Source organism: Anolis sagrei, chromosome 6 (assembly GCF_037176765.1).
Source record: "Anolis sagrei isolate rAnoSag1 chromosome 6, rAnoSag1.mat, whole genome shotgun sequence".
Lineage (NCBI taxonomy): Eukaryota > Metazoa > Chordata > Lepidosauria > Squamata > Dactyloidae > Anolis > Anolis sagrei.
In genome coordinates, this window is record NC_090026.1 from 102,220,361 (window position 1) to 102,247,336 (window position 26,976).

Genomic DNA, 26,976 nt, shown 5'->3' on the forward strand with positions numbered 1-26,976 from the left:
TGGAAAAGACAGCATTGCTTCAAAACAGTGGAAATTTTGACAGCTATGACCCAGCAGAATACATAAACTATCAGCAGCCACTCACAGGCAAGTCAATTAACACTTATAAGCCTAACAAACCAGCAGTACATTTTGAATAAACAATGTACATAAATATAAAACATTATAAGGCCAAAGAACTGCTGAAAATAGACAGTGCTTAATAACCCATACATTCGTCATACCTTGCTTGGAATCCTGAAGTTCTCAAGGGGGCTCAAATCATGAATACTGTCCTGGGGACTTTTGAGACCCTTGGGGAAGAGAAACAAAAACAACTTAAATAATATATTCAGCAGCTTCCATAAATTGTTTGCTACCACATAATCATTTGAGTTGGAAAGGACTCCAAGGTCCGTTTAGTACAACCGCTTTCCAGGAAATAATACATAATAAAGCACTTCTGCAAGATTGCTACCAAGTTAAAAGACCTCTGATGAAGGAGAGTCCATCATCCCCTATGCAAGCCATTCCACTGCTCTTAACATCAGAAAGTTCCTCCTAATGTTTAGACAGAATCTCTTTTCTACACAAATAATCAGATTTCTATTTGAATCTGATTGTTTGTGTGCCAACCTCTAGATAAGCAAAAAACAAGCTTACTCCATCTTGAAATTACTGAAAGATGGCTGTCATGTCAATAACAGTGACAAACCTATTTGCTAATATCATACAATAATATCATACAGCCCTCCATCTCAGAATATCAAGGCAGAAAATCCGACAATATCTGCTTTGAACTGGGTTCCAGATAACAACAACAACAACAACAACAACACTTTATTTATATTCCACCCCCTCTCTCCAAATCGACTCTGGGTAGCTTACAACAACAACAAAAATACAGTATGCATAATAATGCTCAACCAATCAAGACAACAAAATTCATAAACTTTTCCATATATTGTGATGCCAGAAGTGGACACAGTATTTCAAGTGAGGCCTGACCAAAACAGAATAGACTGGGACTATGACTGCCCTTGATGTCGACACTATACTCCTATGGATTGGCTTTATTAGTTGCCATAACACACTGTCCAGCTTGTGGCCTACAAAGCGTCCTAGATCTGTGTATTGTCAAAGGCTTTCATGGCCAGAATCACTGGGTTGTTGTGAGTTTCCCAGGCTGTATTGTCATGTTCCAGAAGCATTCTCTTCTGATGTTTCGCCTGCATCTATGGCAGGCATCCTCAAAGGTTGTGAGGTCGGTTGGAAAACTCAGAAAATGTTTCCAACAGACCTCACAACCTTTGAGGATGCCTGCCATAGATGCAGGTGAAACATCAGGAGAAAATGCTTCTGGAACATGGCCATACAGCCCGGAAAACTCACAATAACCCAGTCCTAGATCCCCTTTACATGTAATGTTATCAAGCCAGGTGTCCCTCATCCTAGATCTATGCATTTCATTTTTTCTGCTCATTTTTCCTTATTGAAACTCATTCCAAATGATGTCTGAGCAAAGCAGACTTGGGGGTGCTCACAATTAATATATGTGAGCTATATTAATTGTACTGTTTTATTTGCTTGCTGCTTTGTTGTTATTGATGTGTTGTTGGGCTTGGCATCATGTAAGCTGCCCCGAGTCCCCTAGGGGAGATGGTGGCGGGGTATAAATAAAATTTTATTATTTATTTATTGTATACGTATACCGCCTTTCTCGGCCCGTGGGCGACTCAGGGTAAAATTCAATGCTTACAATGTCATAAATACAATTAAAAACGTAACATATAATAAAAACTAAACAAATCAATAAAATATAATTCATTGTGTCTCCTTGTTAAAAATGTTGTTCGGACTCATTGTCTAGTCATTCCATTTTCCTGTGTCAGTTACTCTGCATTTGCAAACGTTTGTTCAACGCATACACCCCAAGCATGGGCAAACTTCCAGGTGTTTTGGACTTCAACTCCCACAATTCCTAAGTTGAAGTCCAAACCACCTGGAGGGCCAAAGTTTGCTGATGCCTGATATATATTGTAGAAATAATGCAGTAAACTGTGTTCATTGTTTTTATAATAGATCTACGTGGGGCTGCCTTTGAAGACAGTTCGAAAACTTCAGTTAGTTCAACGGGCAGCAGCCAGATTACTAACTGGGGCGGCATACAGGGAGCATACCACCCCCCTGTTATGCCAGCTCCACTGGCTGCCGGTCCATCTCCGAGCCCAATTCAAAGTGCTGTTTTTGACCTATAAAGCTCTATACAGTTCGGGCCCAGCTTACTTGTCTGAACACATCTGCCCTTATGTCCCACCTTACAATTTAAGATCATCCGGGGAGGCCCTGCTCTCGCTCCCGTCAACAGTGCAAATGCGGCTGGCGGGGACAAGGAGCAGGGCCTTCTCAGCTGTGGCCCCCCGCCTATGGAACACACTCCCAAAGGAGGTAAAATCTGCTCCCTCGCTCCTGACCTTTAGAAAAAAATGAAAATCATGGTTCTGGGACCAGGCCTCAGACAATAGATGTATGCAGGGTTTAGTGGGACAAGGACTGGAATGGTGACTCGACTGATGGGATTGTTTTATGGTTTTAATAACTGTTTTGATATTTGATGATGTACTGTTTTTAATATGATTTATGTTTAAAGTGTGGCTTTACTGTTGTAGTGGTAAGGCATTGAATTTTTGCCATTATCTATGTGTAAACCGCTTTGAGTCCCCCTCGGGGTGAGAAAAGCGGTATATAAATGCTGTAAATAAATAAATAATACTCTAAAACTGTGTCACATTAAATTAAATTTGTCCTTATTTGTCTTAATTTGCTTTTAATTACGGTAATTTAATATTGATATCACGTCAACACAGAGTTCATGGTACGGTATAATATGGGGTATAGTATGAGTTAGGCCTATCTTTAATAGCAACTCTCAAGCAACCAGAAATGACATTTATTCGCCATCTACCAATTCTCATGGATACCCGTTAACTGGTTGTCTACTGGTTTCTGGGATTTTGTTTCCTCCTGAAAACACACGCTATGTTTCTTGTGAAAGGGTGCCACACCAAGCCAAGGAAGTCCGGCCTTGCTTTAAAGCAGCAGCAGCAGCATTCATTCAGCCCAACCTGGACCCGCCTGCTGCTCCTTTTTGTCCGGATCGCTTCGAGGCGCAGCCCTCCTCGGCAATTTAGGCCTCTCCCGCTCCCCGTACCTGTCGGGTCATGAGGGACTTGATCTTCTGCATCGCAGCCCAGCGCCAGCCTCTTGGCCTTCCTCACCCTCTTCTGTCAGCCACCGGGCCCGGAACGCTCTGACACAGCGGCGCCATTTTGGGCCTCACGTGACCCGCTTGCTTCCCGTGCCCCGGTGTTTCATGGGATTTGTAGGCCTAGTGCGAACAGCTCATCTATGCCATGCTTCAGAGAGCGTGGTCTTCAGAACTACAATTCCCGTGATACTAAACTCATATATTGCCTAGCCTCTGATTTTCCAGCAGGGAAGAAGTCTTCTGTTAAAGGGAGAGTCACCTGCTAGTTGGAGGTTTATTTTCTGGTCTGTTTTGCCCTTCCGCCTGGGTGTCTAATAGGCAAATAACAACAAACATAATAATATTAGTAATAATATTAGTAATAATATTAGTAATAATTATTAATATTAGTAATAATATGTGGCTCTTAATGAGACATGCCGCATTATCACAGGGTGTCTGCGCCCCACACCACTGGAGAAATTACACTGCTTAGCCGGTATTGCACCACCTGACATCTGCCGGGAAGTAGCAGCCAATAGTGAAAGGACCAAGGCAGAGACATCTCCAGCTCATCCCCTGTTTGGGTATCAGCCAGCACATCAACGACTTAAATCTAGACATAGTTTTCTAAGATCTACAGAGACACTCGCTGGAACACCCCAGCAAGCGAGAGTCCAAAAGTGGCAGGCTCAAACCCAGCACCTCAACCAATGGCTGATACCAAATGAGAGACTCCCCCATGGGCTCACAGAAGACTGGGCGACTTGGAAGGCATTGAACAGACTGCGCTCTGGCACCACGAGATGCAGAGCCAACCTTCAGAAATGGGGCTACAAAGTGGAATCCTCGACATGCGAGTGTGGAGAAGAGCAAACCACTGACCACCTGCTGCAATGCAACCTGAGCCCTGCCACATGCACAATGGAGGACCTTCTTGCAGCAACACTCCAAATGGCCAGATACTGGTCAAAGGACATTTAACCAGCTACCAAACTCACAAGTTGTGTATTTTTCTGTTTGTTTGCTTTGTTCTGTTAGAAATGTAATATAATGGACTGGTTGCTCTGACACGACAAATAAATAAATACAAATAAATAAATAATAGAAATCATGAGAATATAAAAAATAATAATAATAATAATAATAATAATAAGATTATAAGCAAGAATTTGAAATAATATGAACTAATATAAACAATTATATAAATCTCTCAGTTCTTGTGGGTTTTTTCGGGCTATATGGCCATGTTCTAGAGGCATTTCTCCTGACGTTTCGCCTGCATCTATGGCAAGCATCCTCAGAGGTGAGGTCCTCACCTCTGAGGATGCTTGCCATAGATGCAGGCGAAACGTCAGGAGAAATGCCTCTAGAACATTATTATTATTATTATTATTATTATTATTTGCATTTGTTAACCGCCACTCTCAGCCCGAAGGCGACTCGTGGCAGTGTACAGAACACAGAACATAAAGACAACAATTACAATAGATTAGGACCATAACACACATCTTACTAACACACGGCTAATTAAGCTAAAAATCCGCTTCGTCTTGTTTGAATCATAATCAATCATGGCCATATAGCCCGAAACATGGCCATATAGCCCGAAAAAACCCACAAGAACTGAGTGATTCCAGCCATGAAAGCCTTCGACAATAATATAAATATTTGATTTAAAAATAATGATGCCCAGTGGTGCAGCAGATTAAACCTCTGAGCTGCTGAACTTGCTGACCTAAAGGTTGGCGGTTTGAATCCAGGGAACAGGGTGAGCTCCCGCTCTTAGTCCCAGCTTCTGCCAACCTAGCAGTTCGAAAACATGCAAATGTGAGTAGATCAATAGGTACCGCACAAGCAGGAGATTAATGACGCTCCATGCAATCATGCCAGCCACATGACCCTGGAGGTGTCTACGGACAATGCCGACTCTTTGGCTTAGAAATGGAATGAGCACCACCCCCCAGAGTCTGACAGCTTTACCTTTAATGATAATACAAAGCAATAATAATATAAAATAATGAAAATATACAACAATAATAATATAGGCAACAATATAAAATAATATAAATAATATGAAACTAATATACAATAACATAATATAAATAATAATATAAATTAATTTAAACAACAATAATACCTAATCCTAATAACTTAAAATAACAATAATAAAATTAATATAAACAAACATAATATAAATGAATGATAATAAGAAGAAATGTAGGGTAGCCCCAAAGTCTCCATACGTAGGATTTAAAAAAAACCTAATATTTTCTATTACCTTACATTATATTGTTTTAATATTTTTATCTTTATATATTGTGTATTTTATCCATTTTAATTGTAATTTATAAATTTTGTAGTTTTACAACCTCTTTAGCCTTTTCTGCCAAAGAGTTCTGGTGCTACACCAAACTACATCTCCCAGGATTCCATAGTATTGAGCCTTGGCAATTAAAGTGGTGTCAAACTGCAGTCATTCTACTACAGTGTGGATGCACTTAAAAATGACAGTATTACTGCAGAAATGCAAATGTTTAGCCCTGTAGAGAAACTCCTCCACATAGTTGAAACTCCTCCACATTTAGAATTCTTGTATTTGCTGCATTCATATTCTAGGGCTGTAATTTACAACTTTTCAGTATACAATAGGTCTGTGGTATCAGCTGGTGGTCAATTCCAGGAAAACTCTGTGGGTACCAAAATCTGTCACCTCTAAAGTTTCATTATATACAATGCTGTAATAAAATGGTGGTGTTCATATAGATTGGCAAAATGAAGCCCCTGTGAGGACTTCAGTCAGGCCCAATCAGGTGTCCGGGTGTAGATTGGACCTGTACCAAACCAATGGAGCCATTCTGTCTTATCTCCAGTGGGAAAGGAGTAATTCAGTGGGAAGGAATTGCTAGGGAGGAACAACTTGCAATGCTTCTGACATCTTTCTTTGTATTGTTATATTGTGTGTTGAGGCCTTGGCCTTTGTAAGCCGCATCGAGTCCTTCGGGAGATGCTAGCGGGGTACAAATAAAGTATAATAATAATAATAATAATAATAATAATTTCCAAAGTAGAATATCCATATAAAACTTCAAGATAACAAAAAAATTATTTATTTATTTCAGTATTTGTATACCGCTTTTCTCACCCTGAGGGTGAGAAATCCCTCGTTAAGGGATTCTAGAACATAACTTTTCTACACTTTGATCCATTCATAGAGCCTCATATACTCAAAATATATATTTTATTATTAATTTAATTATTGGTAAGTAACTAAGGAAACAGAAACAAAATGTTACCCTTCCTTCTTCCCCCCCCCCCCCCACTAATCCTAAGCAGATGGACTCATCTAGGCCTCTACCCAGAGACTAAATGTATTTATTTCAAAAGCTATCATTGTTGAAATATATGGTATCTATAGTAGAGTGCGGTATATGAACTTGTGGTAGGAAAGAGGAGAGAAAATGCACAGGATACTCTGGTAAGGGTTTCAAAGGTAAAAATGTACTTTTATTGTTGCAGATAATACATCTTAGAATCATAGAATCAATTATACATCTTGTATGTATAGAATAATAGAGAGACAAAAAGTTTAGCTAAATTTGGTAGAAGACTCCTTGATGCTGACTCTCATGTCTCTTTGTAAGGCATCCTGAGGTTGAGAAGCATCATGGTGCTCCCTTTTAAAATAAATGGTAATAAAGCACACTAAAGACTTTTAGTGAAAACTTGGAAGTGACTTTTTCACGTAGACAAGAAGCAAAACACCTTGAGTTACATAGATCTAGTAAACAGAGGTGAAAAACAAGACAGCAGGCATATACCACCCTCCGTCGCTATTTGCTCTGTGTATAAGTGTTGATACTTCTTCACTTTCAACAGGCATTGAAAAGCATCTTCCTTAAAACTGAGAGTCTTTTTCAATGTCTTCAAAACCTTAGTGCTATCATAGGAATTGACAACACAAATATACAATAAAGAAAAAGTTTATCCTTGACATTAAGTCTAGTCGGGTCCAACTCTGGGGGGTGGTACTCATCTCTATTTCAAAGCCGAAGAGCCAGCATTGTCCGTAGATGCCTCCAAGATCATGTGGCCAGCAGGACTGCATGGAGCACCATTACCTTCCCCCCAAGCAGTACCCACTCACATTTGTATGTTTTTGAACTGCTAGTTTGGCAGAAGCTGGGGCTAACAGAAGGAGCTCACCCTGCTCCCTGGATTTGAACCACTGACCTTTTGGTCAGCAAGTTCAGCAGTTTAACCGGAAGGTCCTAAATATGTTAAATATATGAATTTGCTATAATTTTTAGATACATTTTATTATTTTGGTAAAGAATCCACATCTTTCGTATTTGTTCCTTAATTTTGATGAAGAATAGCACTATCCAGCTGCTTCTAACAAGACAAGCTAAGTAAAAGAACATTTTCTCTTCCAATTCTTAGCATTATGTACACATGAATGTTCTTTCTCCATGTATACTGTGCTGAGGTGAAATGTTACCTGCATAAGTGCTCTAGGCTCATTTATTTTTTATCTGTACTGAGTGATTCATATGTTATGCCCCATTTATCATGCTCTGTGTTTGCTGTGAACATACCGGAGCGGGAAATTATGATAGGGTCAAAGGCAATGAAGATGTCGAACACTAATCCAACAGGTGTTCCCACTCCCTGTGTCTTTTGTATACACATATTCAAATCACCTAAGGCAAGACAAGGTAGAAACTGATCACTCACTGCTGATTTCCCTCGCAAATATACACCACAGCTGCTGAACCAGGCACAGGCTGTGCATCAGAAGGAAAGGGTCCTCGTGCATGAAGCCTCAGGATGCTTTCATGGAGCCCTTTAGCACTACGTTTTTATGACTTGCTGTTCAAAATCTATCTTCTTCTCTTAGGTAAGGTCTTAGATAAGGCGTTGAGCCTTATTGTGCTTTTCTGCTTTTTCATTCAGGGATAAGGTTTTATATCATACTTTTCAGTGATTTTGGAGAGATAAAACTGTCATGAAATCAATACAGAACTGGTTCAGAACTTCTTTAATTGTAAAATATAACTAGTTTTCAAAGAAAGATGTATGCATTTATTGATCTCAGGGACACTCTTGGTATTAAGGTTTCCAACTGAATATTGCAAAATCCCAGCAATTTTACTTCTGAAGCCTGCCATCTATGCCAAGTGGAGTCCACTGAACTCTTCTAAGAACGTATAGAACAATTCTGTAATTTTGCATGCGTATCACATATAATTTCTCAACAGTTTTGAAAGCTGCATCAAAAATTAGTCAAGAATTATTCTCAGTGCCTTGCTGAAAACATGTTGCACAGTAATGTTTTTAGTCCAGGGTACCATATTTGGCAAAATAATATTATAAGTCTGTATTTCTCAAGGGCAACTAGCATGGTGTATTGGGTTGAGTTTGCACTGTATCTGAGAGGATGGATCTACACTGCCATATAATCCAGTATCTGATCCCACATTATCTGCTTTGAACTAGATTATATAAGGCTACACTGCCAAAGAAAATCTGGGATCCCAAACTGGATTATATGGCAGTATAGATGGGGCTTGAGAGAACAGGGATTGGAATTGCCGCTTTGAGTCTCCTTCTGGAGATAAAAAGTGGGGTATAAATAAAGATAATATTAACATAATCATGTGAAACCCCCTTTTGCCATGGGAAAAATATGACCTTAGACTATCTCAGCCTCAGAGGAAAGCAAGAAGAAAGCTCTTCTGAATGAATAAGAGTTAAAAACACATACCTATGACAGCAAAATGATTATATTTCTTGATGTTGCTTGGATTCTTTTTATAAGGGTTTCTTTCTATGGCATCTTAAGATGAAATGAAGGGGGAAGGCTCCACTAACACTCTTAACAGACTCAAAACAGTGTTGCGATGCTATTAGGATTTCCCTGGAATAGCCCACAGCATATGTCATCCCATTGTAAACTCACCATCCTGAGAGAAGCTCCTCTTCAGTGTGGTAATAGTTTTGACATTATAATGGGGTTTTCTGTTTTCAAAAATAGAAGACTATTTGTTTCTGCCTTCTGATTTACAATGGGGCTACAGTGAAAATCATAGTTCTCATTGTTGGATTGAACCTTATTTGAGTACATGACACCTCAAGATGCCACACGGGGGTTTTTTGTTCATGTCAGGAGCGACTTGAGAACCTACAAGTTGCTTCTGGTGTGAGAGAATTGGCCATCTGCAAGGACAATGCCCAGGGGACACCCAGGATGTTTTCATGTTTTACCATCCTTGTGGGAGGCTTCTCTCATGGCCTCGCGTAGGGAGCTGGAGCTGACAGAGGGAGCTCATCCGCACTCTCCCTGGATTCAAACCTCCAACCTGTTAGCCTTTGGTCCTGGCAGCACAAGGGTTTAACACATTGCACCACCAAGGGTTCTATACAGATAATACAAATTCCAGTATTTTGCCTAAGAAAAACCTGTGTATATTTCAAAAGTTTGGAGACATTTTGAACCATAGTGGTCAACCTATTTAACCTAATATCGATTTTAGAATTTGTCTTATGGCCATCAGAATTTGACCATAGAATTGTGCTGGAGGAGCTAAAGATTTCTAGAGATAATATATTAAGCAAATCAATGAATAAAGAGATCAACAAAGGTTAAATCTGGGGAGAACTGTCTGTATCAACAACTGAATTCTGAATCAAATTAGTGTCAAATAATGTTTTTATTACAATCAACATGACATTAAATGACAAATGACATGACATTAAATACCTCTAATTCTTTGCACAGTCTGAAAAGGGGCTTTGAATCGTTTTTTTGAGATTTTGATCGGATACAGAAGATAGGCACAATTCTGTTAAATGGCTTCATGTATTGGAGACAGAATCCTGAACTGTATCAGCCAGGTTAAACGGGTAGCCAGGGCAGCTCTTGCAGCTTAAACTAGGAAAACGTTTTTTGTTTTTGTTTTTTAATTTTTAAAGAAAAAATTCCCATGGAAATCTCAGTTTATGCTGTCAACTCAAAATATGGTGCCACCGTTTTTATTTAAACAAAAAGGCTGAAGGATGTTTCCAGTCAACAAGAGTGATGTTTTGCTTACCAACAGTTAAACGCGGAAGTAGACACAAAATGCCTGCTGAGCTTCACTTGGAGGTCACTTAGGAAAAACTTTGCCTGTTTACATCCAATACAAAAAAACTGACCTCATGGAACTGAGAAAATGCACTAGCAGCTGTTTTCAGATCACTGCTGGTTTTCAAATTAGATTTTAAAATCAGTTTGTTTGTAAATTATGTTAAATGTGGTCCTTTCTCTTAAATCAGAAAGGATGCATTTGCAATGAAAAAGGAACACTGCATTTCCTCCCAATAACTGTTATAACAATCCTATAAGGTAAAATAATAATAATAACATCTTCTCCTATGCCTTCAAGTAGTTTCTGACCCAAAGGCCCTAAGGTGAACCTACTATGGGTTTTCTTGACAAAATATGTTCAGGAAGGCTTTGCCTTAGCACTCTTTGTGTCTGAGAGAATGTTATTTACCCAAAGAAACCCAGTAGGTTTCTGTGGTCAAAGCACTACAACACGTTGGCTCCCAGAAAGTCATGACAGCAGGTTATTTAGGCAGAAATTAGGGGAAAACAGGACTCATTGGAAAGCTTTCTGAAACATTAAATTGGTGATAATTAAGAAAAATATTATTCATAGAATCATAACATTGGAAGACACCACAAGGGCTATCCAGTCCATCCTGCTGTCTTATAGAAACACACAATCAAAGCTCCCCAAGATAGCCATCCATTCTCTGCTTAAAAACCTCCAAAGAAGGAGCTTCTATTACACTTCAAGGCAGCATATTCCACTGCCAACCAACCCATACCTTTAGAAAGTTCTTCTTAATATGAACCACCATGGAGATTAAGGTCGTCTGAGGAGGCCCTGCTTTCGGTCATGCCTCCTTCGCATGTGCAACTGGTAGGGACAAGACAGTGCCTTCTCAGTGGTGGCCCCTTGGCTGTGAAACTTCCTCCTCATTGACATTAGATCAGCCCCCTCCCTCCTGGCCTTCAGAAGGAAAGTGAAAACTTTGCTTTGGAATGAAACTTTTGGAGAATAGTGAGTGCAATAACAGATATGGAATATGTGCAATGATTCTGGAATGGTCTTGGACTATGATTATGGATGTCATGGTTTTAATATTAAATGTAAAGTTTTAAAATGTTAAATATATATTTTATTTTATTTTATTGTTTATTGGAATTGTATGTGTTCTAAGGCACTGAATAATTGTCTATATGTAAACCGCCTTGAGTCCCCTTTGGGGTAAAGAAAGCAGGGTATAAATAGGGTAAATAAACAAAAAATGTTGAGATGGAATCTTTCTTCCTGAAATTTGAATCCATTTCTGCATGTCCTACTACTTCATCACTGTAGAGAATGAATCCACTTTAAATCCAGTTGTTGCCTCCTGCAGAATTCTGGGGTTTGAAGCTTAGAGAGGAGGCTTTACCCACCTCACTAAACTACAAACCCCAGAATTCTGCAGGAGACAGAAACTAAATTTAAAGTAGATACATTATCTAGTTTGATGAAGTGGAGTCTCCAGAGCAGTAAAAAAGAAGCTCAACCCCTCCTCGATGTGACATAATTTCAAATATTTAAACATGGCTAACATGTCCCCTCTCATTGTGATACTGTGATAAAGTGATTAATCTCAGCTATACTAATCCAAACTATAGTAGACTCATCTAATCAATTAATTAAATGACAAGCCAATATTTATATTAATCCCACTGATTTATTCTGTTGTGATAGTAAGAGCATTTAGTTTTTACTTCACATTTCCAGCATACCTCTCATAATACATCTTTCACCAAATTTTAAAACTAACAGTGTATAACACATGCAAAAAGAAAAACAAGGGGTCTTTGTTGTATGTGAGGAACTTATCTACATCCTTCTTCCTTCTTGCCTGAAATAAGTTTCCCATCCTGATTATTCATGCAGCACAGTTTTGCATCCCCATCCCACCAGCAGCTCATTTGCTGACAATAAAAACAAAGGCTTCATTTCAACTGTTTGTATATTTTCCGTGCCTGTTACAAAACAGTCACAAAAACAATGCAATAGCTGCATATAAATATGGTCCATAAACTTACAGTTCTGTCTCTACCCCACAAGAAAACAAGCATACATATACCTTATTGTAAATCTTGTGATTAGAAGTCTGAAGCTGTGCTCTTACTCTTAGTATTATGCCTCTTTCAACAATTATGGGTGGGAACTCTCCCACCCTCCAGATGTTGTTGAATTGCAACTTCCATGATCTCCAAACATTCCGCAGACGAAAACTGAGACAGATATGGCCAAGCAACGTCTGAATATAGTCAAGATGGGTGAACTTATTATTGAGGAAAAATACAAAAATTAGAGGAGGCTTAGTAATAGACTTTTGCCTGAGCTTATTCAGAAGAATCGATTCCTGCCCCCTTCTGTCCCCTCCCACAACTACGTTGATAGAATAAACTAGTTTTCACTTTTAACTCGGTTTTCATGTACTGAAGTACACTGAGGACACAAAGGCAGGAGAGAAAAACTAACATTTTAAAAGCTGATGGAAAGTAATGCAATAGAGCAGTGTTTCTCAAACTGTTCTCCTTCAGGTGTTTGGGACTTCAGATCAGAGAAATCCCAGACAGCTTATCAGCTGTTAGGAATTGTGGGAGCTGAAGTCCAAAACATCTGAAGGGGCACAGTTTGCGAAACTCTGTGACAGAGATTATTGGTGTTTCAAATCACTACACCATGCTGGCTCCCTTTGGAAACATATTACTAATTACCTAATCACATTGGTAAATTTACCCCTTGTAGGACACTTTATCCTCTTTTCAAGCATGGAGAAGCACTGAGCTCATCACACGAGTTAAACTACTTCTGGCCATCATGTATAGCCCTCCTTGGTTGAAAAGTGGCAGAAGTGTCCCAAAAGGTGGGAACTCCAGCAATCAACCTCATCACATTGAGAAATGTTCAGCCTTTTTTCAAGCAGGGAGAGACATGGAGCTCTCCTGATTTTAAAAAATAATACTGACCTGTTTTGAATGTAAGATTAATGTGTTGCCAGCTCTTGAGTTTCTACGTGTGAGTCTGATGAGGAGGCAGAACTTGAAATAGGACTGCTAACGATATAATATGGGTTATTCTCTACGTCAAAAAGATGGTCACCCATGCTTTCTCCTCTCACTATGATGTGGTTGTTAGTGTTTTATGATTTTTGGTCATCTTCATGGATTGTATCCACAGTACAGATGGAATCCTAAGTCCATTTATTAGGTTGCCTAATTTTTAATTTCATCCCTATAAGTATAAAAAATTTAAAAGGACAGTGGTGATGCTATCAGCTGTGTTGTGGAGATTTGAACTGAAATGTGGTAACAACAGGAAGGATGTTCAAAGCCATTACAAATATAATATACCAAGTTATAGAATTTTCCTGAAAATGTTCAGGACATGTGAAATCCTAGAAGTATGATTCCTGAAGCAAATGCAGTTCATGCCCTGTTTTCATTTCAGATTTTTCATCTTTCCTTTTCTTATTTTGTTCCTGCTGTAGGTGTATGTTCTGCATTAAAGTTGACAGTTCCTTCCCATACACTTGATGGCATTGAAGGGCAACCGCTCAGACTTCCAGTTAACTACACTTTCAACATGTCAGCTTCTGAAATTCAGATAATATGGTTATTTGAGAAGCCTCCAAACACCAAATATCTACTTAGTTCTGTGAATCAGGAAGTTGTTCCAGACTTAGAATTTGGGAAGAAATTTACACTTATACCTCCAAATGCATCTTTGCTAGTAAAACCTTTAGAAATAAATGATGAAGGCAATTATATTGTCAAAATCAATATCCATGGAAACAGAACAATATCGGCAAGTGAAATTATTCAAGTTACTGTTCATGGTAAGTAACATCAAATTCTAGAATCCATGGGGCAACTCAGTATATCATGAACGATCTATGACGATAATCTTCTGTTCCTTTTGCTGATCTCTTTATCTTAAAAAAAAAACAATCTGGCAATATTTTATTTTGCATCATTTTGGGGAATCTAGAATACATAACTTTCACTAACTAGTAAAGCTCCAGATTTTAAATGATTTCCAAACTAGAGTTTTGCCAATATCAGGCTAACCGGTCTTCTGAATATTGGGAAGATCTTGACCAGGGTTTAGTGTTGTGTAGTCCTCAAGATGTTACTGGACTATTGCTCCAGCAGCCCTAGCTAACATATCGATGGTGAGGAATGGCAAGAATTAAAATTCAACAATAAGCGGAGGGGGCAAACAATTCCCACCCTGGGTTAAACTGACTCCAGTCATCTCATGAAGAGCATGTATGTATGTATATGTAATTTCTGGCATTGTACTGAAAAAGAGGGCTCTTACACTCAGATCCCCATTGCTCTTAAACAAGTGATGGCCACTGTCACAATTGACATTGTTAGCCGTATCTCAGGCAACCATAGACTGGTAAATGTATGCATTCAGTATACTTGTAACTCAGCCTCAACACATCCTCAGTTTATTGAACTGCAGTTGTTCTACTTAAATGACAAGAACACCTTTCTAATAACTTCTGAAACTTTCTGTTGCAGTTCCTGTCACGAAACCACGGATATACACTGAACCCTCTTTTGGAGTCATAGAAAAAAAGGGGAACATTACTTTAAAATGTACTGTGGACAAAGGGACGCGGGTTGTTTACCAGTGGATGAAAAATGGGAACCCTATCGAAGCCAGCGCCAACTACTCCTTTTCTGTAAACAAAGATACACTTTCAATTGCCCCCGTTGTTAAGGAAGCCATTGGAAACTACAGTTGTTTAGCAACCAACACAGTCAGTGCCATGGAGAGTGACGTGATCACACCAACGATATATTGTAAGTAGCTGAAATACTCACTGCTTTCACTTGTTCCAGAGAATGAAGGCAAATATGTAGGAAGCAAAAAGAAAGGAAACAATATGAAAGGGGGGGGGGGGGACCCGCCAGCATTCCTAAGCTCTTGGGAAGGCTAAAATACTTCCTTTGATACCATATTTTATAAAAATAAAAGTAGAATTAGACCTTGATTCATACCATTTATTTCTAAACAATGTGATACAACCATCCAGAGTTTGATAAAAAAATTAAGTCTGAAAAGCAAACATTGATCCCCCTTCCAATTTTGTGTTAGGGACACTATTTTACTACACCATTATATTAGAGATGTTAAACTCATTTTCATTGAGGGCCACATCAGCCTCTTCAAAGAGCTGCTCAATCCATGGGAGGAAAATCCATGGATACAGAGGAACAACTATAATTTTGTTTAAAAAAGTGGTCAGAGCTCTTTACTTTTTACTCAGTTTGGGTCCCCAGATGTTATTAAACGACCACTCCCATCACTGCTGATTATCCGCCATACAGACTAGGGATAATAGGAACTGCAACCCAACATCACTGGTTCTGAGGTTGGGGAAAGATTAAAGGAAAAATTAAAGTCAGACATATCCACAAGCGCTGTATCTAAATTCAAACTCCACTATTCTGACTAAACAGAACAAACTGGGCCTTCTGGATGTTATGTATCATAACTTCCATCAGCTCTACTCATAATGTCTAATGAGAAATACAGGACTTGCAGTCCAGTATCTGGAGGGCCACATAAAATGATATGGAGGGCCAGATGTGGACCACAGGCCTTGAGTTTGATACATGTGCATTATGTATATAATGGGACTCGTGAACCCACAGATTTTGATAACCATAAGGAACCCTGAACCAAACTCCAACAAATCAAAAATAATAATAATCATTGTTCATGTAATTTTGTATCTTTGTTTAAAATGGCTCCTGGGAAACAAATAGGATGGTCCATATAGTTAAGATTATCAAGTATCGGTATAATCTTGGATACACAGTTGATTTATAACTTTTATGTTGTTTTTAATCAACTGTGTATCCAAGATTATACTGGTACTTGATAATCTTAACCATATGGACCATCCTATTTGTTTCCCAGGAGCCTATTTGTTTCCCAGTTCGTGCTAGATTGATGGTATACTTTAATTATATGTAGTATTTTGGGTACTGGAAAGATTTGATAGACAGGATAAAAGGTGATGAAAAATAACTTTGTTTAGCCTAGGTATAAACAAACCAGTCACTTGATCTATTCTTGAAAGAAGCTTTGTTTACTCTGAAAGTGTTGGAAGAGCATAACAAAAACTGATAAATTAAAGCAAATATGGACTTGAAATAATGAAAGATGGGAAAACAAGAGAGAAAAGCCTTTCCCTTTATGGTAGATGAATACAAGAGCCACATTTGTAAAAATTCAATTTGCACATGCATATATCTAATCGGTTTCAAAAGTTTTTTCATCCATATAATAATAATAATAATAATAATAATAATAATAATAATAATACTTTATTTATACCTGGCCACCATCTCCCCAAGGGACTTGGAGCAGCTTACATGAGGCCAAGCCCAACAACACATCAAAAACAAGCAATAATAAAAAATAAAATAATAAAAACAAGCAATAAACAAAAATAAACAGTACAGTTAATAGAACTCACAGGTAGACAATAACACATAAGAATTTAAAAACCTATGGCTGGGCCAGATGTAATAGTTAAAACTTTAAAATGCTGGACATGAACAGAGGATGTATCTAGTAGGAGGGTTTTAAACCAAAAGTAGAGAACAACCCAACGGGTAATTAAAGTGCTTCTCAGGGTATTTTGCAGGGTAAATGCTATTGGGTTGAAAGGGAGTGGTTTTCACCACCTCTCAAAACCAACAGTGAGGATCACCATTCTTTTTTTGGCCGTGAAAAGCCAGACATCACTAAGGGTACTACCAGACAGGCAAGAAATGCATGCCACCCAGACTTTCCAGGTGGGTGTTTACATTATATCCCGGTAACTACTAGAAGGGCATGCAAACTCTTTGGAGCCCCCCCCCCCAAAAAAAACCCCTTAAAATAAAATAAAAAGGTACTCAGCTGCTGTTCAGGCACCAGGAGGATTCAAAGACCACCTGAATGGTGGCCGGGGAGGGGTTTTTTTACTTTAAGCATTGTTTTGGGGGGCTTGCGGGGAGAAGTAGGTGCTATCCCACACCTTTGGGCTTCAGGAACCAAAAGGTGTGAGATGGCTATGGAAAGGCCCGGATCTAATGGAGATCTAATTCTAAGGAAATTATACTGTAAGTGAAACCCTGGTTTGATCCGAATTTGGTTTTACCGGAGGCATCCTTTGGACGCCTCTGGTAAAACTGAGAAGGTCTCAGTTCAGTGGTGTGTCTGGCTTATACAGCAAGGGCAACGCTGGTTTGATCTGAATTGATTTGGTTTTACTGGAGGCGTCATTTGGACGCCTCCAGTAAAACCGAGACAGGTCTCAGTTTAATGGCATGTCTGGATGGGCCCGAACTTCCTGGATCCTTTCCATTTTAAAAGGGTTTTTGGAGGAGCCATTTGAACAGAAAATAGTAAATCATCAAACTACAACCATTTGAAGTAATTGTTTTTAAGCATACCTGCAATGTTAACATGGAAAGAGCCTCCTTGAAGACTAAGTAAATACAGTTGCGCGTACCCTGGGCAACGTTTCTTGTAAACGGCTAATCTTTTCAACCCAAAAGTATTGTTTTACAACATTTTTATTTATGCAATGCCTTTGACACTAAATAAAAAAACTTTTTAAAGAAAGCATTTTTATTTGACACCAGAGTTAAACAGACCAACTACATCACCTTGTTGGATCAATGTGTTTCCTAATTATCTACTTTACATTTGTCACCTCCTTCTTTGGGCTATATATCATGCACCTTCTGAAATGTAGGAATTCAAACATGGTTGGTTCATGAAAAACCCTATAGTTACATTGTATTAGATTGCATTATATGTACATTCCTGCATTCCTAGTCTTCATTTCCCAACCCTAAGTTCCTATTGATTATAGAACAGTACTCATAGCCTGTTCTGGTAAATCCTTATCATCTGCAGGCACTGGCTCTAAATTTACCTGTGCCACACTATTGGTTTCTTAATCCTATAATGTGTGGCTTGCCAGAGATATTATACACTCAGTCACCACAACGAAAGCTTTCCTGAGCAAATATTTTTGTCTTCATGATTCTTCCAGTCTTACTAACCAAGAGCATACACTTTCATGTTAGGATAGCTAGGGATGAATGGAATTGTTTTTTTGTTTTTGACAATTCCTTCATAATATCAACAGAAATAACTACTTTAAAAACAGAAATGTTAGAAAAAGTGGAACTGACACATTCACATCCAGCCAAAAAGATTAGAATGCTTATTACTTTAATGTTTTGCTATGAATCCATAGGTTTCACCATGTTTGCGGTGCTGAATTATGGCAATATTTTTTAATTGAAAGGCTATTCATCATTAACAGCCACATGTGAGGCACATATGATGTAATTGTCTCCATGGTATCTATAGAAATGGCCAGTGAATATGTCATTGAGAAAACTTACCAATATTCACACATTTATTTATAAATTTAAGCCGCTTTGAGTCTCCTTGTGGAGAGAAAAAGCAGGGTATAAATAAACATAAGAATAAACATTACAACAACAACAATAATAACAACAACAACAATAATAAATGAAACTGATTTTAATGAATGAGAGAGAAAGTAAAACTGTCTGATTTGTCCATCCTTTTGGACAAAACTGTGTAGTTGCTACAAACACTGGTGTTAATTTGTGACTTTCTCTATTAAGAATTTTACAGCAAGCCTGGGAGCAGATATCAATAAATAATTTAGCATCCTTCGTGCAGTATTAATGATTTGGGGTCTGTTTGGGTTTTTGGACAAAATTTTGCAGAAATATAGAGACAATAGCTATGAAGAAAAAGCGTTGTCCCATAATAGTACAGAAATCATATTACCTGCAATGATTTCATCTACCAAATTTTGCTTTCAGGCCACATAATTCAATGTAAACTTTGTCAACACTACACAAAAACCTTGTTTGCCAGACACCCATTTGCTCAATAAGAATCCAGTGCAGGCTCCAGGGTCTACATATACCATATGGCACGGCTGCCAGGGGAGTTTCAGTAATAAAAAAGGTCAGCCACAGTAAATACTTACCATCTGTTCAGAAACAAGAGGGATAATAGTTTCATGGTGACAGGAGCAATTGGTCATGTTCCCACTGAGAAATAAATTGTTGCTAAGAAATGATGATTTATTATTTTACAAGTCATTTAGTAAATAGATTTTACTGAGTCTAAAGGTCCGCTTTGCTGAGAATTGATACTGAGAAAGAGGTAGTGCTGTCAGAAAGAATTACGCAGAATTGTCTTGGTGATTTAGAGCTGACTGTCAAGAGGTGAGCCACTGGAGGACACAATGTTCAGCAAGTGACCCTGGCTGGCCAAAGTCTGCCATTTACACAGCTGAGAGATTATTCTGATCTCATAAATGAAAGGTTTTCATATGTTGAGTTCCATACATTACGTTGTTACAATGTATGTATATGTCCGTATCTCTTACAAGATTTGTTTAACTTCCAGTTTGCTAGTAAAATTGAATTATCATGTTGTGAGATGATGCATGTCTAAAATGTGTCACCACTATGAAATGTTTTTAAAACTCTGCCTTAAACTACCTTAAAAGAAAATGTTACTATTCAGTCAACATACAGGCATGACTCAAGTTTATCCCTGGAAGTGTGTGAACAGAAAATATGTTTTCACGTAAACTCATGGAAACTAGATACCTGGTCTTTCCTGGCAGAAGGAGAAGATCATGCCATGAATATTGTAAAGGTCTAGAAAAGAGGTAGTAAAATTGGGACAGGTCATATGGAAATAGGGAAAGGTCTCATCTCTTCCCCCTTTCCTCCTAAGAAGCAAAAAAACATTCTGCCCAGCAGACTACAAATCCTTATGCTGTAAGAGTATGGTCTGTAACCTTCCTATAGAAAACCATTGCCCTTGCTGGTAAATGTTTAAATAAACGTATGTTTATACCAAGAGAAAGACAATTATGCTGGGGAAAATGGAAAGAAAAAGGAAGAGGGGGCAACCAAGGACAAGATGGATGGATGGATGGCATTCTTGAAGTGACTGGATTGACCTTGAAGGAGCTGGGGGTGGTGACAGCCGACAGGGAGCTGTGGCGTCGGCCTGTCCATGAGGTCACGAAGAGTCGGAAACGACTGAACGAATGAACAACAACAACATGTTTATACCAAGCTCAACTAATCCAAGTTCTGCATAATGTAGGCCAATTGTAAAGCAAATGTTGCATGATCCTATTCTTTACTATTACCCAAAGGAATAGCGAGGCTGAAATTTGCACAATTTCAAGAGATTCCCACTTTATACACATGAACAGCTTGTGTAAGGATCCATGTAACTTGTATTTGGTCTCCTATAGAGTGAGTCATATGAAGCCTAGAGTGAAACACAGAGATAGAGTTATTCAGTAAATAAGAAACCAGCTGCAAGTGCTATAATCTCTATTTACCTAAAGCAATTCCTGAAGTAATTAATTGGGGTTTTTTTTTTCTGTAAATAGAAATCTTATGCATTTTGCCTGCTATGTAAATATAAGAGTTTCATGCTTGTTTAGAATGTCATGGTTTCTGTTTTAGTAGTATAACCAGGCTGTTCTGCTGTTCAAAATGAAGAGACAAACAATTTTGCACAACATCTTGCACAAAATGAAGACACAAACATCCTCCTCACCTTTTGTACAGTGCTATCCAGAAAGATTCCTGCTTCATAAATTCTAAGGATTTCGGATGCAAGTCACATCTTCCTAGTATACTGGTGGCTTAAACTAAAATGGCAAGGATCGAAGGAAATAGATTTGCAGTCTCAATCTGCCAAGAGAGATGGTCATGGGCTTTTACACCTGCCAAGCAGCAATTTTGGAGAGATAAAGAACATGTTGGATGGATGTGAGGGAGTGTCACAAATAATAAGTGACACTACATGTGTCACATGAAATTGCAACATGGTATGTGTGTGCACACATGTTCTACTAATAGCTGCCAGAAAGTGGCATTTTTAGGACAGTGGTCCTCAACCTGTGGGTCCCCAGATGTTTTAGCCTACAACTCCCAGAAATCCCAGCCAGTTTACCAGCTGTTAGGATTTCTGGGAGTTGAAGGCTAAAACATCTGGGGATCCACAGGTTGAGAACCACTGTTTTAGAAGATAACACACAGTGTCGCCTGCAATGGTCCCAGAGGCTAAAAGTTGGTCCTGTGGGACTTCAAAAGTTGCCCAGTTTCAAGATTACATATCACTCTACACCTTGGTTGATATAAAAGAGAAGCAGAACTTCTAGTCTTCTGTGCTGACTGGAAAAGAAAAGGAGACGGAGTGTATTAGCCCAAGACTCACTATGCCTTATCTTTAAAACATTAAATAGTAGCATGCAAGCAAGACTTCAGAGTGGAGGGAAAGTCAAAAGTGCAGCAAAGTTAGCTTTGTGTGTTTTCATAATATGAATGGAAAACTAATGATGTGTGGAAGAAGAGTTTTATCAATGGACAAATTGGTATCACAGCAGTCACTTGCTATGAATTATGTTTCTTTGTTAAATTTGGTGTCTTTCTCTCAATTCCCCTTATCATTCTGTTCATGAAGATGGACCCTATGGACTTACCATAAATACTGACAAAGGCCAGAAAGTCGGGAAGGTGTTTACACTTGATAAAGGTGAAGCAGTCCAGCTTTACTGCTCTGCAGACTCCAACCCACCAAATATTTATTCCTGGATCCGGAGAGCAGACAACTCCACACACCCCATTAAGTACGGAAGATCACTGGAAGTTGCAGCTGAAAAAGTGACACAGAAAACAGAAGAATACACCTGCAGTGCTTACAACAACATGACTGAAACCCAGGCTGAAACCCATATCCTTGTGATAATTATACCAAAAGGTAAGAATGAATGATAAGCACTCCAGCATTGAGCCAATGTGAAAAAAAATCCATAAACAAATATCTTCTCTGCTAAAATGTATACTAGGGAAAGGAGGAAGAGGCTCTAAGGGATGTCTCGCCATATTTAATCTTCTTTAATTGTAATTTCCTCCATCCATGGGACTCTGGGAATTGTAATTTTCTGAGAAGCTCTTGGGATCTGTAGCAAAGTCATGAACATCTTCAGTAGCAATGAAATATAATAAGCAAAAGTATAAACACTGTCAGTAATATAAATCAAGTGGTCTTTACAATATTATAAAGATAGGCATTCTACAGCAAGTTTATGAGAACCCAGTAACTAGGGCACTTAGTGAGGGCACATCCAGACATTACTAAAACTTATGCCAAAATGGGTTAAAGTAACCCTCTTTGGTGTGGGTACTAGTCTCCACCCCCCAACCCAAACCCCAGACTTTCCCGGAGGGGAGGGGGGCTATATGCCATCCCAAGTCAAATCAAGATGGTATGAAACCACCCCAAAACTCCTCACTTAGGTCTCCAAACTTATGGGGTAGGCCTGCCAGCAGCACAGCCCCCTCCCTACAGTCCCTCCTCACCTACCCACCTCCTGGCACGCTATTTTCTTGCGTCAGAAGGACTGTAGGGAGAGGCCTATGCCAGCAGGCCTCTTTGGTAAGTGTGGGGACCTAAATGGGGGACTGGAGGGCAGGGGGTGTATGCCATCCCGCTCCTTTGAGCTTTTCAAAGCCCAAAGAAACGGGATGGCTGTGGGGACTCACCCCCGGTGTCGCAGAACGCGTACCTCTAAATCAGTCCCCACAGGCCAAATACCTCATTAGATCCAGGTGTTTCAGTAAGGCCCAGATCTGATAGTATTTAATGCAGAGTAAGCCAGGGAAAGCCCAGTTTACTCCACATTAATTTGCTTTTAGCGGAGACGTCGTTTGGATGCTTCCAGTAAACCCGAAACCATTCCTGCATTTTGGGCCTGTCTGGATGGGCCTTGAGATATAGTACTAACAAAGATATATGAGTGAAGTTTGTATTCGTGTTTGGAAGGGAGGTCACCAGAAAATACAATTACCACACACACTTACTTAGACTTTCTCTACTATACCCATCTATTCTGAGGATTTCTATTCTAGCAGATCACAATTTTCTAGATGACTCTCAGATTTTTGGGTTAAATTTTAGAGATGTTTCATTATTTGTGGATAGAATAATTCAAAGTAAACAGTTATCAAAATAGGAACTAAAAGGTAACCATTTAACAGAGACTGATCTATTTTTTTTCTTTCTTTTTCAATTTACTGTAATGTGTTAAGTCATTGACTTGCTGTATTACACAACCCCTGTGTTTTTGTCTTTGGTTTTGTTCTTCAATTTTTTTCTTGGCAGTGGTTGTTACTCCCATTTACATGTACTGATATTGTAACGAGGCGCGTATAATCAAGGAGGGAATTAAACTCAGGCCTCACTTATTGGAAAGAATATATTGTAGGGGAGGCCAATTATTTGTAAACTAGGGTAGCTGCCACCAATCGTGAGGTATATGGGTTATCAATGATAAGATTTGGCTTCACAGACGCAGATTGACTGAGATGAAACGGTCTTCAACAAAAGAGAACAAGTTTATTTTGTACAAAGCGTGTGGTTACGAGTTGTTGAATGACTTCTGGAACTTTAAGTAACACTTAGTTTGTAATACAGTTCACTCTTTCAAATGATACAACTTATAGCAACTGTTAGTGAAATGTAGCACTTTGCTGAGCAATGTTTCCTGAGGTGAATAGCTTTCTAATTTGATCTGTCCTTGATCAAACTACTGATCTCTAGTCTTCTCTTGACTAGCGATCTTAACTAGCTTTCTTTAGCCTTCCCTGACTAAAGAAACTATCTAGGTTTCTCCCTCCCGCCTTCCTAGGCTGAAAAACCTACTGCTATTCCCTCTCACTGCTCTTCCACTAAACTACTATCTCCGACGGCTGACTGAAATGACCTCCTAACTGGAACTGCTCACTCCGAGCTCCAAACCTTAACTCCTCACTCCTCGGAACCTAAAACCTAACTGAACTTTAACTGTCGTTTTTCAAACTCTCCCCTCTAAGCTCCTCCCACTTCTTTCTCTAGCCTACATCGTCTCCATGGCAACGCACTCCTCTCAGTTAGGCCGCTCCAGCATTAGTGCAGCCAATCTAAACACAAATACAGTTAAAATCATACAATTTATAATCAACTTCTGTACAGTTTTGTTCTTCAATTTTTTCTTGGCAGTGGTTGTTACTCCCATTTACATGTACTGATGTGTAGAAATAAAACTTTATCCAGCCTTTCTCCTGGAATACGTACATTTGGAATTGTATGGTTAGTGAATTAAACAAGACAACTCTTAAACTTTTATTTTCTTTACCAGGATTGAAGGTGATATGGCTAGATTTTTAAAAATGCATCTTTTTTCTCCATGAAAGAATTAGCATATAAATATTATACAATTACTGTAAATCCTTTAGTCCCTTTGCTATATAGAAAAGAATGTTTGATATAATAATGGCATAGAATTACCTATATATCTTTTTCAGATCCTGTAGCCATTTTACTAAAGTAAACTACATTATCATTTTGCTTTCTACTATATTTCACAAGCTTGTTTATATTCTACAATACAAAGACCTGAGCGATTTGTGCTTAAGATAAACATCGACAACAGCTGTCTATTGTATAAAGGGATTTAATATAATCACTACTGATGAAAGTTCAGTTCTTTCAAACACACTGAAATGAAAAGAGATCACAATTGTACAATAAAACCAATAGAAAAAAAAAAAACTTTGATGCCCTGGAAGGAAAAACACAAACAAAGCTCTTGCATTACATTAGAACAAAATTACCATTCTTATTCCTGAGAGTGTAGCGAGAACTCCATGGAATATGGATCTAAAAATAGCCATTTTCGAGTTTTTATTTTGTGAACAACGAAGATACCAAAATCTGCAAAATTTATGCTTGGGTTATAATGTCTTCCCTTCACTTTTGACTTGGTGGTTAAAGCTATTGAACTCTTGTGCACTTGTGGGATCCAGTATAACTATCCTGGCATATATTTTAATATATTGGTCTGTGTGAGGAAAAGAAAAATAAGCTTCATTCAAAAAATCAAGAGCTGGAAGCTAACCTGTTACTATAACAAAGGTGTACTGCATGTGGCAAGAAAACCTAATCTAATCCAGATACACCCAGTTCCTTTATCTAAGGTCATGCTATGGACAAAGTCACCTTTTTTATTCCAGATTCTAGAACCATTTTCCTCCCAACAAAACGTAACTCGTGAAATCAAAAATGTAACTTTCAGCAAGCTCTGGTTCTATATGCCATCAACCTTCTTCTTTATGAACCTAATATTTATAGGTGGTAGGACTGACCAATCCATTAAGTAAAATGAGACAGCTATCTCAGGTTTTGTTACCTTAAATTAGCAGCTAATTCTTATGTTGTTGTTGATACTGCTCTAGTTTGTTTTTACTGCCAGCAAATGGGAAATGTTGTGGGCTAATCTCATTGCCTTGTGAACCTGGGCTTCATATCCTAAAGTGGACAAAATGACTCAAATGTAATACAGAACCACATAACAGAGGGGAAAGAAATAGGACTGATTTCATATCCCTTATAAGATGTGCTATTTGAATTCTGGGTTCCTATAGAGGGAACATGGATTTTGCTAATGTCTCATTGATACCATTTATTCCCAGGATCAAACCAACCCAACAAAAGAAGCCTTAGACTTAAGTACTGTAGTCTCCTCGAGACTACATGGCCTTCACGATAACCATGGGCCTAATGCAAATCACCCTGGAGATCAAATTTCAGGGACTTACTTTTCGGGGGACAGCTTTAGAATACCTATGCTGGCTCAGAAGTTTAGAAACGGTAGTCCCAACTTTTCCAAGTTCTGCTTAAAAGATATTAGACAGCTACAAAACTCTGTGGCAGTAAAATAATAAAATGAAATTAAAAATAGATACCTCCAAAGATGTAGAATTGTTTAGTCTTGGAACAAATTAATAGGAAATTATGCAGTTGCTTAAAGGACAATGTTTTTTGTTAAGGTGTATACATTTCAGACCTGTATGCCTATATTAACATTGGTTCATTTGTCTGTGTGCATTAATTTAAGGGATATCATACATGTTTAGAAAAAGTCTTCACCTAATATTTAGGCTAGACTACAGAAGAATCCTCTATTTTGAAATACAATTAACAGACACAAATTGTTCAAGGAATTAATTCAGAATTTTTAAAATATCAAGTCAGACTGGTTCCTAACCAGTGACCTTCAGACTTTTATTTTCACAAACTATGATTAACAGTGTTAATGCTTTCTATGATGTCAATATTAGTACACTTTTAAAAGACATCAATTGCTGATAATTTCTTATCTTGTGAAGCAGATGACAATGAATAAGTCAGTCATAAATACAAAAAGCATGCAATACAAACAATACCAGGTCAATTTTCTGGTAGCCTACACTTTGGCTTAAAGAAGCTATATAGTACTATATGTCCTTTGGTAGATCATATAGTGCAAATATGCATATTGGTTAGAGTTTGAGAATCTTACTTTCAGGAAGACACAACTCCAAGATTCCCCCACCCCAGCTAGTAGAGACACTACCATCTGGGAGCCAATGATAGCTAATATTAGCTTTATTCCCCATAATGTGCCCATCTCCCTTTTGCCCTAAAGCTCTCAAATAAAATAGGGGT

General features: G+C 38.5%; 2 protein-coding genes across 2 annotated transcripts in view; one reads left to right on the forward strand and one right to left on the reverse strand.

The window, feature by feature from the left end:
* The window catches only part of VPS50 (VPS50 subunit of EARP/GARPII complex), a 73,698-nt gene extending 70,359 nt beyond the window's left edge, over positions 1–3,339 (reverse strand). Inside the window, exons 1-2 of the mRNA XM_060782253.2 lie at positions 3,191–3,339; positions 225–293 (exon numbers count right to left, since the gene is read on the reverse strand). Coding sequence (XP_060638236.1) covers positions 225–293; positions 3,191–3,223 — 102 coding nt within the window. The 5' untranslated portion in view covers positions 3,224–3,339. The remainder of the gene's footprint in view (positions 1–224; positions 294–3,190) is intronic.
* Positions 3,340–8,013: 4,674 nt separating this feature from the next.
* Positions 8,014–26,976, forward strand: part of HEPACAM2 (HEPACAM family member 2) — a 52,216-nt gene continuing 33,253 nt past the window's right edge. The window contains exons 1-4 of the mRNA XM_060783440.2: positions 8,014–8,126; positions 13,835–14,182; positions 14,877–15,161; positions 21,913–22,209. Of these exons, the coding sequence (XP_060639423.2) occupies positions 8,057–8,126; positions 13,835–14,182; positions 14,877–15,161; positions 21,913–22,209 (1,000 nt within the window). The 5' untranslated portion in view covers positions 8,014–8,056. The remainder of the gene's footprint in view (positions 8,127–13,834; positions 14,183–14,876; positions 15,162–21,912; positions 22,210–26,976) is intronic.